The sequence below is a fragment of the Emys orbicularis genome, chromosome 10 (genome assembly GCF_028017835.1).
Source record: "Emys orbicularis isolate rEmyOrb1 chromosome 10, rEmyOrb1.hap1, whole genome shotgun sequence".
Lineage (NCBI taxonomy): Eukaryota > Metazoa > Chordata > Testudines > Emydidae > Emys > Emys orbicularis.
The window spans coordinates 13,138,076-13,153,162 of NC_088692.1; the positions used below are offsets into that span (position 1 = coordinate 13,138,076).

The 15,087-nt window shown below is 45.6% G+C and overlaps 1 protein-coding gene across 1 annotated transcript; it reads right to left on the minus strand.

The window, feature by feature from the left end:
* Window positions 1–382: 382 nt before the first annotated feature.
* Window positions 383–14,861, minus strand: LOC135884555 (cytochrome P450 2W1). The gene is made up of 9 exons (XM_065411978.1): window positions 14,664–14,861; window positions 12,129–12,291; window positions 10,282–10,431; window positions 9,996–10,153; window positions 7,171–7,341; window positions 5,973–6,114; window positions 5,278–5,462; window positions 4,249–4,390; window positions 383–573 (listed from the first exon to the last, which is right to left on the minus strand). Exons 1-9 carry the CDS (start codon window positions 14,859–14,861, stop codon window positions 383–385), a joined length of 1,500 nt encoding a protein of 499 aa, XP_065268050.1.
* Between the last annotated feature and the right edge of the window lie 226 nt (window positions 14,862–15,087).

A 15,087-nucleotide genomic window follows, 5' to 3' on the forward strand; every position in this document is an offset into this window, starting at 1 on the left:
GGGTTGGATGGGGCAGGGGTCCCGGGGGGGCCGTCAGGGAACGGGAGGGTTGGATGGGGCAGGAGTCCCGGGGGAGGCAGATAGGAGATGGGGGACAGGCCACGACCCCCTCCCCTAACCGGCCCTCCATACAATTTACGAAACCCGATGCGGCCCTCAGGCCAAAAAGTGCCCACCCCGGAAATAGATGATCACGATAGCCCTTTAAACTCTATGAGAAGCAGAGTGTGAAGCGACTGCAGTGCATATAATGCAATAGCGATCTCATCTGGAACATATTAACCATGTCTCCAAGGTTCTGCCTTCTCTTTGTTGCGTCCAGTAGAAATGTCCTGTGCCGTCAAAGTCAATACAAAGGAATGATTCCCTAATTCTGTCCTGCTTATTCACACAGAACAACACAGGCTGACTGAGGTTGTGGTCTTAAAGTAAAAGTAGTCTGAGGAACTGCAAGGTCCAGGTCTGCTTCTGTGAGCCCTGGCGGGGGTTGGAAAGTAAACGTCTGCAGCAACCCTACAAAGAACAGAAACAGCTCCATCTTGGCCAGACTTTCTCCAATGCAATTCCTGCGCCCTGCAGTGTCAAAAATGATTAGATTTAACTGTCAGAGAAATCGTTACAGAGGTTAATGTTAATGTTATAGCCCAGGTCTACACTAGCGGGGGGGTCGACCTAAGATACGCAACTTCAGCTACACGAATAGCGTAGCTGAAGTCGGCTTATCTTAGGTCGACATACCTGGCCGTGAGGATGGCGGTGAGTCGACCGCTGCTGCTCCCCCGTCGACTCCGCTTCCGCCTCTCGTGAGCTGGAGTTCCGGAGTCGACGGGGAGCACGATCGGGGATCGATTTTATCGCGTCTACACTAGATACACTACCGATAGATCGCGGCGGGTAGTGAAGACCTGCCCATAATAGTCATCAGGTGATCTATTAGGAGCATTGTACCTGGTGTACCATTGTACCCAATTGAACTGACATATAGTTACAGCAAAATAATCTGTGTTGTAGCCAGATGATTATGCCAGTAGCTCATGTTACCACGATATGCATGTTGATTCCTTTGTCAGACATGTTCATATAGCAAGGAGGTGATAGGCACATGGTAAATTGCCAGGCTATGTAATACATGAAATTATTATGCACCGTCTTCCCTGGCAGGCTGTGGTCTCTAGTGGATAGGACATAACTAGAGATCTGAATTCAGCCACTGAATTGTTGTGTGAACCTGGGTATGTCACTTCCCCTCTCTGTGTGTTTGTTCCCCTCCCATGCTGTGTCTGTCTTGTCTGTTTAGATTGTGAGCTCTATAGGGCAGGGACTACCTCTGGCTGTGTATTTGTACAGCACCCAGCACAATGGGGCTCTGTACCTAGGCTGAAATCTTCAGATGCAACCGTAGTCCACAGACATCATCCACAGACTTATCCTGACACCCCAGCCCCTGAGCACTTTCAAACAACCCCTTTCTCTTAAAAATCAACCTTCTCGAGAAACGTTCCCTTCCCCAAAGGTGGAATGCTTTGAAGACTTGTAGGCTATCACCCAGCCAGTCTCACTTTGGTGACTGTCTTTTGTTCTTGGCTCCCATAAGTTTGTTTCTTTTTTAGCAGGATGCCCTGCCCCAGAATGACAGGATCTGAGAGATGACATCATGAAGAAATCAGAGGAAAGCAAGAATGTGGCTTTTGACCTCAAAAAAATCACTGCTGATGATTTTTGCATCAAAAATGCAAACTCACGGCTGATGCTGTCACAGCAAATCCCACACTGGAAAGCGCGGTCCAGAATCATAGCTGGACTCCTGACCCCCAGCTCCCACAGCCGACTTTTAACAGAGACGGCTGTAAAGTGTCGGGTTGCAAGGCAGGATTTGAGAGATTCTGCAGGAAATCTCCCTCTACAATACTTTAGGATTCCTGCAGTGCTGGGATTTGTAAAACTCCTAGTAAAGCTACTCTTTCCAGCTGTGCCCACTTGTAATGCACTCTGTTGGATAACAGCACCTGCAGGCCAGGAAGGAGGCAGCTTTGGAAATTAACAGCATTTGGAAACATTTATTGCTGTGCCACAGCAAGGAGGCTGGTTAGAGGACACCTCTTCACTAAAGAGGGATTAGGATGGAATTTCACAGGAAATTTCTGATACCTTGCAATGTTCCTTGCCCGTCAAAATTTCATTTGACTTCTTGGGATGGGCTGTTTGTTTTATTCCACCTTGGCTGCGTGTTTGCATGTGTGTGTGTGTATGTATGTGTGCGCATCCATGCACACGCAAATACACATTTAGAGGGGTGGAGTAGGTCAGTATTTTACACCTCTGTCTAGCACAGGAGTGGGCAAACTATGGCCCGGGGGCCACATCTGGCCATTCAGATGTTTTAATCCTGCCCTCGAGCTCCTGCCGGGGAGCAGGGTCTGGGGCTTGCCCCGCTCCATGCCGGGGAGCAGTGTTGAGGGCTTGCCCCGCTCTGCGTGGCTCCCAGAAGCAGCGACATGTTCCACCTCCAGCTCCTATGCATAGGGGCAGCAAGGGGGCTCCGCATGCTGCCCCTGCCTGAAGCGCTGCCTCCGCAGCTCCCATTGGCCAGGAACGGCGGCCAATGGGAGCTGCAGGGGCGGCGCCTGCAGATGGGGCAGCATGCAGAGCCACCTGGCTGCGCTTCCACATAGGAGCTGGAGAGGGGACATGCTGCTGCTTCCGGGAGCTGCTTGAGGTAAGCGCCGTCCGGAGCCTACACCCCTGCCCTCCTCCCAAGCCCCAACCCCCTGCCCCAGCCCTGATCCCCCTCCCACCTTCCGAACCCCTTGGTCCTAGCCCGGAGTACCCTCCTGCATCCCCAACCCCTCATGCCCAGCCCCACCCCAGAGCCTGCACCCCCAGCCAGAGTCCTCACCCCCTCCCACACCTCAACCCCCAATTTCATGAGCAGTCATGGCCTACCATACAATTTCCATACCCAGATGTGGCCCTCAGGCCAAAAAGTTTGCCCACCCCTGGTCTAGCATCTTTCAATTAAGCCCACCTGTGACGGTGTACCCCATAAGGCTTTATGGGGAGGGGGTGCTTATAAATGTATGTATGACATAACTGGAATATGTTTTGTGCTGCCTGTGCCAGGTAACATAACTCCGTAAAGGTTATGGTCTACTATATCTATTCATCCTATTTGTACATATATATATCATTTTCTACTTGAGGTTAAGAATATGGGCTGTATGCTTGCTTGGTTTCTAAGTAAGCTTTGGGAGGCATTTGGTCAGCTTCTTTAGGAAGGAATTCGCCAGGTTAAGTACCTGATCAGGAAACACTTGGGGAACAATGCATCTTGGAATGCTCCAATCCACATAAGAAGTCTTCCTGGAGACATGCAAGATACCATGTGGACAATGGCTTCAGCCTGTAAAGACTGAGTCATGCAGGGATATGTGACTTGCCCAGGTGACTCCAGAACTCCATCTTGGAGCTGGACTTTGCATAGGAGGGAGGAGGGAGGTCTCCACCCACAAGAGAGAGTCTATTTAAACCTGGGGGAGGCCCCTCCATTTTGTCTTCAGCTGGGGCTTACTTAGAAACCAAGCAAGCATACAGCCCATATTCTTAACCTCAAGTAGAAAATGATATATATATGTACAAATAGGATGAATAGATATAGTAGACCATAACCTTTACGGAGATATGTTACCTGGCACAGGCAGCACAAAACATATTCCAGTTATGTCATACATACATTTATAAGCACCCCCTCCCCATAAAGCCTTATGGGGTACACCGTCACACCACCACCTCCTTGTGACAGAGTATTATTGACTGTATTTTGCAGACGAATAAATTGAAATCCAGAAAGGATTCAGTGATGTGTCCAGGCCACAGTAAGTCAATGGTACAGCCTCGTGTATCTGGTTTAGGGTATCATTCAAGTCCTGTTTATTTTGGCTGGCCTCTCCTTGGCACCTTTTGGGCTCCCTTCCTTGTTCTTTTGGAGCCGATACCCTTCCTTTCCTTTGCCTACCTTTGTATCAGTTGAGAACTGATCCATTTTGTTAGAGGGAAGGCTTATGCTGAGATAAGTCAGGTCTGTTGTAGATTCATTGGCTCTGCTTGGCTGGGTATTAGGTTTGCTTGGTCCTTTTTGAAATACTGAAATAGATCTCTCCTGATCAATGCTCTGTTTCCTAATACAAAGTTCCTGATCCTACCAGAACCTGAGAAACCTCTGCTCCTTTCAGGATATGGCCCCTTAATTACCTGTGGAGAATGGAAGGAAAGCTTCTTTCTTTATAAACTTCCCATCAGCATCAAGAAAGTGGTTGGGGTTAAACTCATGTGGTGTCTCCCACTGTGTTTTATCCAGCAGCACCGAGGTGAGGGAAGGAATCACGGTTATTCCCTGGAATACAACACGAAGCACAAACTCAAAGAGGTGTTTGGTTCTACAAACCCCTGTACTTCCAAAAGCAACATGAAACCTCTGATCCAACTGACACTCCGATCGTGAGGAATTCTCTTAGGGGTACATTGCTCAGTGCTCTTTGGGGCAACAAGCATCCTTTTGTTCAGTGTTGTACAGTGCCTAACACAATGGGGTCCTGGCCCTTGAGTGGGGCTCCTTGGTGCTACCACATAGCAATAATAATAACAACAACATTCAGAGTAGGACATGATGCTGCCAATGCCATACTCAGATGGGCAAGGACATTGTAGCTGTGCGAGTACTGGTGGCTGAGGCAAGGAAGGGCTGCAGGATTTGGTCCTAAAAGATTATTGAATTCCACTGATCTACTCTTTGTCAGTCTCCACCCTGCTGTTTAAGCTTTGCTTCTTCCTGTGACCCAAACCTCGGTCTGACTGAAGTAAATGTGAATCTTGCTACGGACTTCACTGAAACCTGGATTTTACCTGTTGGCTGTGCCAAATTCCAGCTTTAATTCTGATTTCTACCAGGTGCACTTGCATAGATGATTTGAACCCTTCCATTCAGAGCACTGTACATGATACAGGCTGAGATTTTCAAGGCAATGTAGAGTGTTTAGAAGATGGCTAAATCCCCAGGACTGCCTTGGAAACTGCAAACATGGGGCCAGATCCTGCATGCCAGCCTTCCAGAATACCTCACACTGCAAATAGTCCCCCCTGAGTCAAACAGAGATACTCTTGGAGTGAGGAATTACTCACATGAGGATGGCAGAATCTGGCCCTTAGTATCTAAGTATCCATTCATTGCTGTTGGCAAAGGGCGGAACGTAGTGGTATCCATTTAAAAAAAGTGATACATACCTTGGGGAGGAAGTAGCCTCTGAAATGTGTATCAACAGATGTGCACCGTGGAACATGTGGCAGCAGGGTGATGAATCGCTGCACTTCATGTATCACCGCATTTGTAAATGGCATGTTTTTCCGGTCTTCATATGTGGCCTGGCTTCCTGATTGGACAACAGTCCCAATCTCCTCTTGTACCTTTTCTAAAAGTAAATGCAAACGCAAATGTGTCCCATCAGAAGGGCTCTCTCTCCCCACTTTTGAATTTGCTTTGGCAAAAACAAACCACATTTTGCAAACCCTAAACCTGGCTTCCTCGGGCACCTCAAGTCTCTCTGGATTTCAGGCATGTGTGTTTTGTTTTGTTTTGTATCATACAACCTACACAGCCCTTGTCTATGCTGCTCCCTCCAGGAAATAGAAAAATCCAGTTTTGGAAGACAGAAACCAGCCTTACTCAACTTAGACTGCAAACTCTTTGGGACAAGGACAATCTTTTTGTTCGGTGTTCATACAGTGCCTAGCACATTGGGGTCCTGATCCGTGATTGGGGTTCCCACATGCTACCGCAATACAAATAATAACTAATAATAAAGAGAGGGGATGCAGCTTTTGTGGCGAAAGCAGCATTGGCATCTACACATCGGACACTTAACCTGACTTTCTTATTAAAACAAGGCACAGACAAAGAGTGAAACCATAGAGCGGCTCACTTTGGATCTCTGGATATTTCATCATCAGTAGGATGGCCCATTGCAAGGTTGTGGCAGTTGTCTCAGTTCCAGCCATGACCAGGTCAAGTACAGATGCTATTATGTTTTCATCATGAAACAGGCTGTCTTTCTTGTTTGTCTCCTTTAAACACACAAGTTTCAGTTAGTGTTGAAAGTGCTCTTGTTCACTCTGACTGAGGCAAAATTACAATTGAGTAAGATTTGGGAAGTCCCACCTCGCCCATCGCATTTTCAGGCATTCTCATAGGTTTGCGAGCCAAGGGGAAGCCAGCGGAGGATTTCAGAACCGAGGGCAGAGTTGGATCTGAGCCACACAGTGCAGATCTGCATGGAGAGCTGAACTTCCCCAGAAGCTAGAGGGGTTTTGATACAAGTGATTGGTTCGGGGTCCATCTCTAATCTGAAGCAGGACTGAGCTCCGCTTTGGATGGTATTCACAAACTCACCCCTGCAGTTCATTTTGCAGGGGTTGGAAGTAAATACCTATTCCCTTCTGTGTGCAGCTGGAGATTCGAGTTCAATGATTTCAAACCTCCAAGAGACATCTCCCACTCTACCTGCCCGGTTGGAATGTGTGCAAAGATTTTTTGTGAACATTCTCCCCTGCCAGACTGTTGGAGCATAGTGATCCTTGAACCCAGCTCAGTATGAGCGGCTAGGAGGTGCAGTGTACATACCTAGCCCCGCTCTGTTTGAAAGAAGAAAAATGTAGAGTCTAAATGTTTTTTGTTTTAATATTACACTGAGATCAATCTGTCTTAGAAATCATAGTGGCCAGATGCAAGGAATAAATGCAGGGCCAGGACATGTAGCTGTGATATAACAACTGACTTCCTTTGAGTTCCTTATTCCTTTTAGAACAATGAGATCAATGATTGGTTTCTTTATTAACACAAAGCGTCAGATTCATCCTTTATGAAACCCTATTGATTTTCTTGTAGGAACAAACAGTTGATCGTAGATTATAAAGTGGGGTCGTGTTTTCACATCCAATTTTGGTGAAACATTCACTAGATAAATTATGGCAAAAGTAAGGGAACGGAGTTTGATTTCAGTTCCATCTGGAGAACGGCATTGACCTCAGGAAGGTTACGTCGATGTGGCTGAGATCAGGAGCTAGTTAAGTGTTTTTGTTGAAAACAGAATAAATTGTAAATGGAGCCGCTCGGTCACATACCTGGTGCTGCTTGAACACTAATGCATCAATGTAGCTCAGAGAGTTCTCGCTGAGATCTTGTCTGCTGATCTGGATGTAATTCCTTAAAATGATGCGCACATCTTCTATTTTTTTAAGTAAAATCTTGTGGGTTTTGAGAAATAATCCAAGGAATGGGTAGAAATTAAAAAACTAGTAAGGAAAGAAAAATGGATGCGTTAAACCCAAAGTGCCAAGATACAGGAAGAGCCATGCCAAAGGGTGCTGGGACGGCCTGTCATTACAGGTCTGTAACATTGTCCTGTAGAGGTTTGTAATGATAACCAGCACTCCTGATGTCACTGGGACTCCACCTGGGTAAAGCTAGCCCATTTGAATGTAGGGCGGGGCCTTATGCTTTCAGGCCCTGATTCTGCAAGGTTCTTAAGCACAGGCCTAACTAGAAGTTCATGAGCAGTCCCATTGGAGCAGATTTTCTACAGCATCTGAGCTCTGCTAAAACGCAGGGATGAAGCCACAAGGGAGCCAGTTGTGTCTCCCTGATTCTGAGGTGCCAGGTCTCAGCACAAGGGTAAAGCTGAAAGGAAGCAGCTCTAACTTACACCACAGGTGTAGGGTCCCTTGGGAACCTTATGCTAGATACGAATTGGGTGCACTGCTCCACCAAGCCCCTCCCGCCAAGAGTCCCGGACATGCCGACCCTGTATCCCCTATGTTGGGCTGGGGCAGGAGTTGGCTATGCCAGCTGAGAGTTCCCTTGCACAAAGGAAATTCTCCTCTGGCCACATTAAGTCCACTTTGTGCCACAAAATCTAGTCCTTTGATTTCAGTGGGGCTAGGTACATGATTAAGTACTTTGCTGACTCCTATGAAGCATGTTTAACACAGCCATAGTCTCTGAACACGGACTATAATTAGAAAATACAAGCGAGGCAGGCAAAGGCTGCACTTTCGTGCACAATGAAATAACATTTAAGAACAAATAGAATAAATTAAAAAGATAAAGTCTCAAATTTGCGGGGGGAACCAACATTCAGTACAGGGCTAAAATTCATATAGCATAATTCTCATCTCAGGTCCACACCAGACAGCAATTCTCAGTGGGACTGTTCTGTGTATCACAGAGGCTATCAGCAGCCTGGTCACAAAGATGTTGCTCTTGTCTGTGCTGATAAAAACAAGAACTAGTAGGTTGTAGCCCCAGGCACCAGTTATTCATATATCGCTGCCTGAAACTAGCGTGTTAGTAAACTGTTTCATGAGCACAATATCTTCCATTCTGCACTATTACCTATCACCTTAGCTGGTGCGAATAGATACTGTGGTACCAGTTCATACTAAAACACGACTATCACCTTAGTTTCCTAGTGTGATACATGCCATGAACTGGCTGGAATAAACCCTGCACGTGACCATTCTCACATGAACAACAGAAGGAGCTGTCAGGTGAAATGTGATTCTCCCCCCTTCTCCCCCCCCCCCCCCCCCGTTGAATTAATGATCCAAATGCAAATTACAACACTCAGGAACACTGTGGATTTGTGACACTGTCTAGGGACCTATAAACCAACCAGTGGATTTCCTCCACCCAAACAAGTTTTTCTTGTTACAGATGCAATGTAGATAACCTTCGTTTAGTAAGTATAATTCAGAACAGGTCACTAATAGACGTGGAAAATAGTCACCACACAATGGACATGTTACAAAATCCATGAATACAGCTGATGCTATTTCTCATGCTCACTGGTAATCTCAGCTTTGAGGCCAAGAGGGCACAGAGCCTGAACTCAATTTTTGGGGCTAGAAGGGTTCTTACCTCCCATGTCATGGTTGAAGCACATTGGCTGGAGAGTTGGGGAAGCTTGCAGAGTGAATCCAACCCTGCAGAACAGGGTTATTCCTAACTCACAGCCCCTTTGTTCAGTCTGTTAGACCAATGATTTGTAAATGGTGGTAGGCGGGTTGCAATTACATAGTATACAGCTTGGTTTCAAATATGGTCTGAGGTTCAGACTCCATTTTAGTGACACTGATTATAATTATGAAGGCAGCATCCTGAGTACTATTGATTTTTAGATGGGATGTGCTAGTTCTTACAGCCTGAGATCTGCTGCGCTGGGTCATGGAGCCTGTATGACTCAAAATACACTGGAAGAGTATAGCGGGGTGGACACCCGCTCCTGCCCTGAGGGGTTGGAAAAGCCCTCCAGAGGGCTGGGGCTGGGCAAGGTAAAACCCTGTCTGATTGGGGGAAGTGGCTGCAGCTGGGCTACACCCTAATCAGAGGTTAGGAGCTAGGAGCTCAGTAGTCTCTCTCTGCGTTCAGGGAGAGAAGGGCCTGGCTGCAGGGAGCTAGACACAGGGTACCTGTAGTGGAGCAGGGCTGGGGAAAGGCTGAGGAGCTGGGGAGCTCCAGCCTGGAAAGCCCCAGGCTGCAGCCTAGGAGAAGGCCAAGGGGTACTGGGGGTTGCAGAGGGCAGCCCAGGGCTAGGCCAAGGCAGCAGGTCCAAACCCAACCTTGCTGATGATGAGTGGCCTATACTGCAGTCTGCCCCAGAGAGTGGGGGCTAGTTGGTGACTGGCAGTGGCCTTATCCTGAGGTGAGGTGGGGTTAGTGGGTGGGGGTTCCCCTGGGAGGGGAGACCCAGTGTGTGTGGGTATTGCCAGGGGGCAGCACCCAGAGCAAGGGGCACCGGAGTCCTGGGAGGGACACGGGGGCCAGTGCAGAGGATAAGGCGGATCACCGGCCTGCAGAGGCCGCTCCAGAGGCTGGTGAGCTAATTCCCTGGACGACCAGCAGGAGGCGCCGCAGGGGTGAGTCCGGACCTCTACAAAGAGTTACTTACATGCAAGAATGGAGATCCAAGAAGAACCATAACTTCATCTATGAGTCTTAACAGAGTGACAAAGGTTGGGTCTTTGTAGTCAAACCGGTCCCCAAACAGCATAAGAAAGGTGATGTTGGTTGGAGCAGCGTTAAATGACTTGAGGCTAAATGGCTCACCTGTAATAAGAATAAACAAAAGCATAAACATAACTCTCATGCCACAGCCTCACCACTGACTTGTGTTTACAACGGTGCTTGAAAAGTCTGAGCAATGCGATATTTAACCTTAATATTTCCCAGCTCACCTCTGGAAGATTTGATTGTCTCAATAAGTAAATGAAGCTCTTCAAGAATTTTTTCCTCTATCAGCTTTTTCCCCATTCCAAGGTTGCGCATGGTTGACACAGTGAATCTTCGTGTCGTTCTCCACAGCTCTCCATTAGAAAAGAATACACCTGAGGTATATGTGAGGTATATGTGATTGCTGAGAACGTAGAACTCAAGGGGATCCTAACTCTACTTAAAAGAATATGAGAATATCTCCACAGTTTCTCTCCCTCCATTTCTCCTTGCTGTTCCATTATCCCATTTGCCATTCATTTCTATGTCCTCCTCCCAGCTCCGTCCATCAATCCCAGCCATCTTTTACTTCATGGAAATATTTCAGAGTAGCAGCCGTGTTAGTCTGTATACGCAAAAAGAACAGGAGTACTTGTGGCACCTTAGAGACTAACAAATTTATTAGAGCATAAGCTTTCGTGGGCTACAACCCCAGTGGGTTGTAGCCCACGAAAGCTTATGCTCTAATAAATTTGTTAGTCTCTAAGGTGCCACAAGTACTCCTGTTCTTTTCATGGAAATAGTTTTCCTCCCAGTTCAGTTTTTGCCATCACACTCATGTGGGAGGCAACCAGGCATTTAGAGCACTCCATTTTTTAATATATTTTCTGTGTGACTTTAGTGCTGATGTAATGTGCCAGATTAACAGCCTTGAAGACCTAAATCCTCTATTGGTCCATTCTACTGGTGCCGCAAGGGTAGCAGAGGCAAAAGTTTCAGGCTGTGCCCTAAGTCTGACATGACCTCTAGTGGTCAAGGGATAACAGAGTCTCTAAGCCCTTAGTCAATCCTTGGCATCTCTGCTGCAGCTACCAATAAGTCTGTTATTTAGTACTGGTGTTGGTATTTGCTTGTATGATATGGACAGTATCCCTCTGAGAATGAAGCTGAGTCCACCAAACTCATTTCACCCAGCTCAACTAAAAGTCAGTCGCTCATCATAGCTGCTGATCACTGCTGATCTGGATTAGAATTGACCTAGGAGCTCAATGTGAAAGATTTTCTACTGCCCCCCATTATATCAATGTTACAGATATACTGACTCTGGCCAATTCTTTTCCTCCTTCCGTTGATTTGTCAGTTTGTAGCACTGAGATCAGCTCTCAGAGTGTGACTGGGGGGGCTCTATCACACGTGGTAATCAAGGAGCACTGTGTGATAGCTGATGCTGGAGCGCCTAGTTAAACTTTGAGCTAGAGAGTGGAAGAAATAAGAGGAGGATCCAGGTAAAATGTTTTCTAAGCCAATCATGGATATGGGGATGGAGGAACTGCCTTGGGGAATCGATGGAGCTGTTTGAGGGACGGGATCACAGATTTGTCTCATAACCCTTATCTGAACCTGTGATATATTGTTCTACAAAGGGCCATTTTTGGAGGCAGGACTTTCTGGAATGAATACATCCAAAATGGCAGCACCGACTGGCAAGAGAGGCAAAATACTGAGCGCCAAATCCAGTATGGTTCATCTTTCATGAACTGATACCTCAGGTAAAATGCATTAATGGCAGTGAGGCACCTAACTCACATTGGCTGCCTATGGGAATTAGTCACATCGTTGCCATTGTGCCTTTAAAATTCTGCCCTCATCTTTTAAAATTCAGGATGTTAACTGGTCACCAAGTTGTTTGCCAAAGTAATTGTCGCTAATGACAAGAGCTGCAAACCACAGAAGCAGAATTTTGGGGTCAGTTTAGCTAAAATACAGACTTGGGGCAGGACTTCCAGAAGTTCTCAGGCCATGGTGGCGGTAGGAGAAGAGTTAGGCCAAGGCTGAGCCCTTTTGAAACTCTCACATCTCCAAGGGCTAGTACCATTTCCATGCTGGATTTGTTCAAATATTGGAATGGGGGGTCGGTCTACAAATTCATCTGTGAAGTTCACGAGCGCCTCCTTCACGGCTTCGTATCCAGTCAGGACCACAGCTTTCTGGGACCCAAAGTGGAGGGTGAACACTGGCCCGTATTTTTCTGCTAGCTGGAAGAGAGGCAGGGTTTTAGTATCACCAATGGAGAGAGCGCATTAAGAAACCCCTCATTTCCTCTTCAGACCCAAGGCTTATGCTGGTGTATTTGTTTATAGCACTAATCTGACTAGCATATGCATGAGTTCGGCACTAAATTCCATTGGTCTAGTAGGAGCACAATCCTCTTCTGTGTGGGGAAAACCACACACGCGTCAGCCCAATCTCCAACTCGGTGGCATTCAGACTAGGAAATCTGGCCCCATGTATTTTAAACAAACTCATACTTTTACATACTCTTGAACATTAAAAATGAGATATTCATAAATCCTCAGTGTTTACACACTTTGTTTACTCTTTGCACGTCTCTTAATTTAGTCAGTGAAAATCTAGGAAGTCACTAATGTCTATTCTTGATTCAGAAACAATGCTGGGTAGTTAGAAAGGGGGGGAAACATTCCATGTCAGGTAGCTGAAGTATAGTCATTAAAAGGATAGTTCTGGTATAGTCTATAGACTGGTATAGACTATTAGCTGGATGTTTGAGCTCAGTGCCACAAGAGAATATTCTCAGGTCTACAGGAAGCTAATAGTCTGGTTTTGTTCTTAAGAAGAACGAGAATAAAAACCAAACAGACCCCTAAAGAATGGGGATCAGTTAATAAACAAAGTGGAGGAATAAGAGAAAGATAGATACAAACAGACCTGTTATTACAAAATGTATAACAATTCGTATAGCGATTGTGACTCACTTAAAGGCGTATTGCTAGAGCTGTGAAAAGAACAGAAATCCATTTCATGCAGGATTTCAAGTTTTTTAAATTTCTTTTTGGTCTGATTTGGAATGAAAACTGAAAATTGCAAAATTCTCCATGAAAGAAAATATTTAAAAAAAAAATGTTTTGGCTCCATCCAAATGTTTCATTTTGATTTTTTGACTTTATATTCCACTATATTGTATTCTATTCTATTGTACATTATAAAATGCAAGACAATTCAAATTAAAAGTTGGTTTGAAAGGAAACATCTAAATGTTTTATTCCAAAAATGTCGACATTTTGACACATCTGAACTTTTTTTTTTTTTGCTAACTACTCTAAACTATCTGTTCAATCTTCTATTTAGCTGTGACACTCTTGCTACTTTCCCCAGACCTGAAGAAGAGTGCTTGTAGCGCTAAAGCTTGTCTCTGTCACCACGATAGTTGGTTCAACAAAAGATACTGCCTCACCTCCACCGTGTCTAATCTCGTAAGTATGTCTGCAGAGCTGACTGTGCTGGGGGGCAGATTCCTGTTCATGTTTGGTAAAGAATCATGTTTGCTAATGACTCCCAGGGACACTCTGCATGTAGCATAACTCCCTGGGGAGAGAACCCTAGTTTCATGGGGGCAGCATGTGGGCACATGCTGCTAGCCGCTATGTGTCTTGCATTTTTGGGTGAGCAGAATGGGATCCCGCCCCCACACACACACACCCCTGCGTGAGGTCAATGCACTCAGGATATATGTTAGTAACCAATAGGCACTATACACTGGATGGAACCCTGCAATGATTACTGTTTTACTATTTGTATCACCCTAGTGTCTAGCAGCATTAGTCATGCACCAGGATCCCAAATATTTGTTGCCCTGTTTATTAAACACTGGCAGAAACAGATCCGAGGCAGAGCTGGATGGGCAGGAAAGAAACATGCTCAGACAGCGCCAGGGTGAAGTTTTGCAAAACTTTCCTCTTGGGGTAAGGAAAAGCAAAGCTCCTGGATTGAACCTAGCCTGACAGGCTCCTTTTCAGCATCCTCTTACAGATAAGAACTCTTCTGCTTAAACAATGCTAAGTGGTTTTAATTACAAGTTAGCAGAAGAGTTCACAGGGTATTTATTCCAGCTACTTGACAAAATTATTCCATCCTGTTGTTCTGCCACTCCATCGATTTCAATGGGAATTTGCCCTGGAGTAACAACTGCATAAGAACATCTGGATTTAACCCTTTCTTATGTGGCTGTTGGACTCTTTATAGTGAATTCCTCTTACTTCTTCCTGGGGTTTTTCTTTTTCGTGTTAGTTATTTGCTAATACTCTAAAAGCCCTCTGGGTATGAGAGCTGTCAAGTTCATATTTAAAATCCCACAAGCACTAGATACTTCATGTACCTTATCAAGTTTACATGAAAAAATCCACATTACCCGGGGCCCTTTTTTAGTGGTTGATCAGAAATGATACTGCCACCATATAGACAGGAGCTAGAGGAAGCTTGAGACAACATTATCGTGCAATTTTTACTGCTCTGAAATTTTAATTCAGATTAATAAACAACAACAAAGTCTTCTCACTGGTTTAGCTGAGGCAGACTTAACATGCACAAGGCGTTTTGTTTTTTTCCCTACCTTCAATAGTGACTTATCTTGCCGTCTAATATCCAGCAAATGCAGGTTACCAATGATCGGAAGAGGAGGTGGACCAGGAGGCAGTTTCAAAGGTGAGTTTTTAGAGCCAGCTGAAAAATAAAATGCACCTAATAAAAGCAGTGCACACAGCAGACAAATTACTGCAGGATCAGAAATAAACGGCATGAAAAAAGCCATTTTTTTTCTAGTTGTAATCTGGTTTTTGGGCTAGGAGCAATAACAAAGAAAATGTGGTGGCGCTGTTCAGAGTGTAGCCGCGGGTTTTATATTTGTTCTTTGCGATTGCCACAAGTGTTCTCTTCTTATTAGGGTTTGCAAAATACCTAAATAAATACTGTAAACTCCACCCTCCTTAAACACCTTGGAGAATGTGGTCTAAGCAGTTTGCAATGTCTGTCCAGAA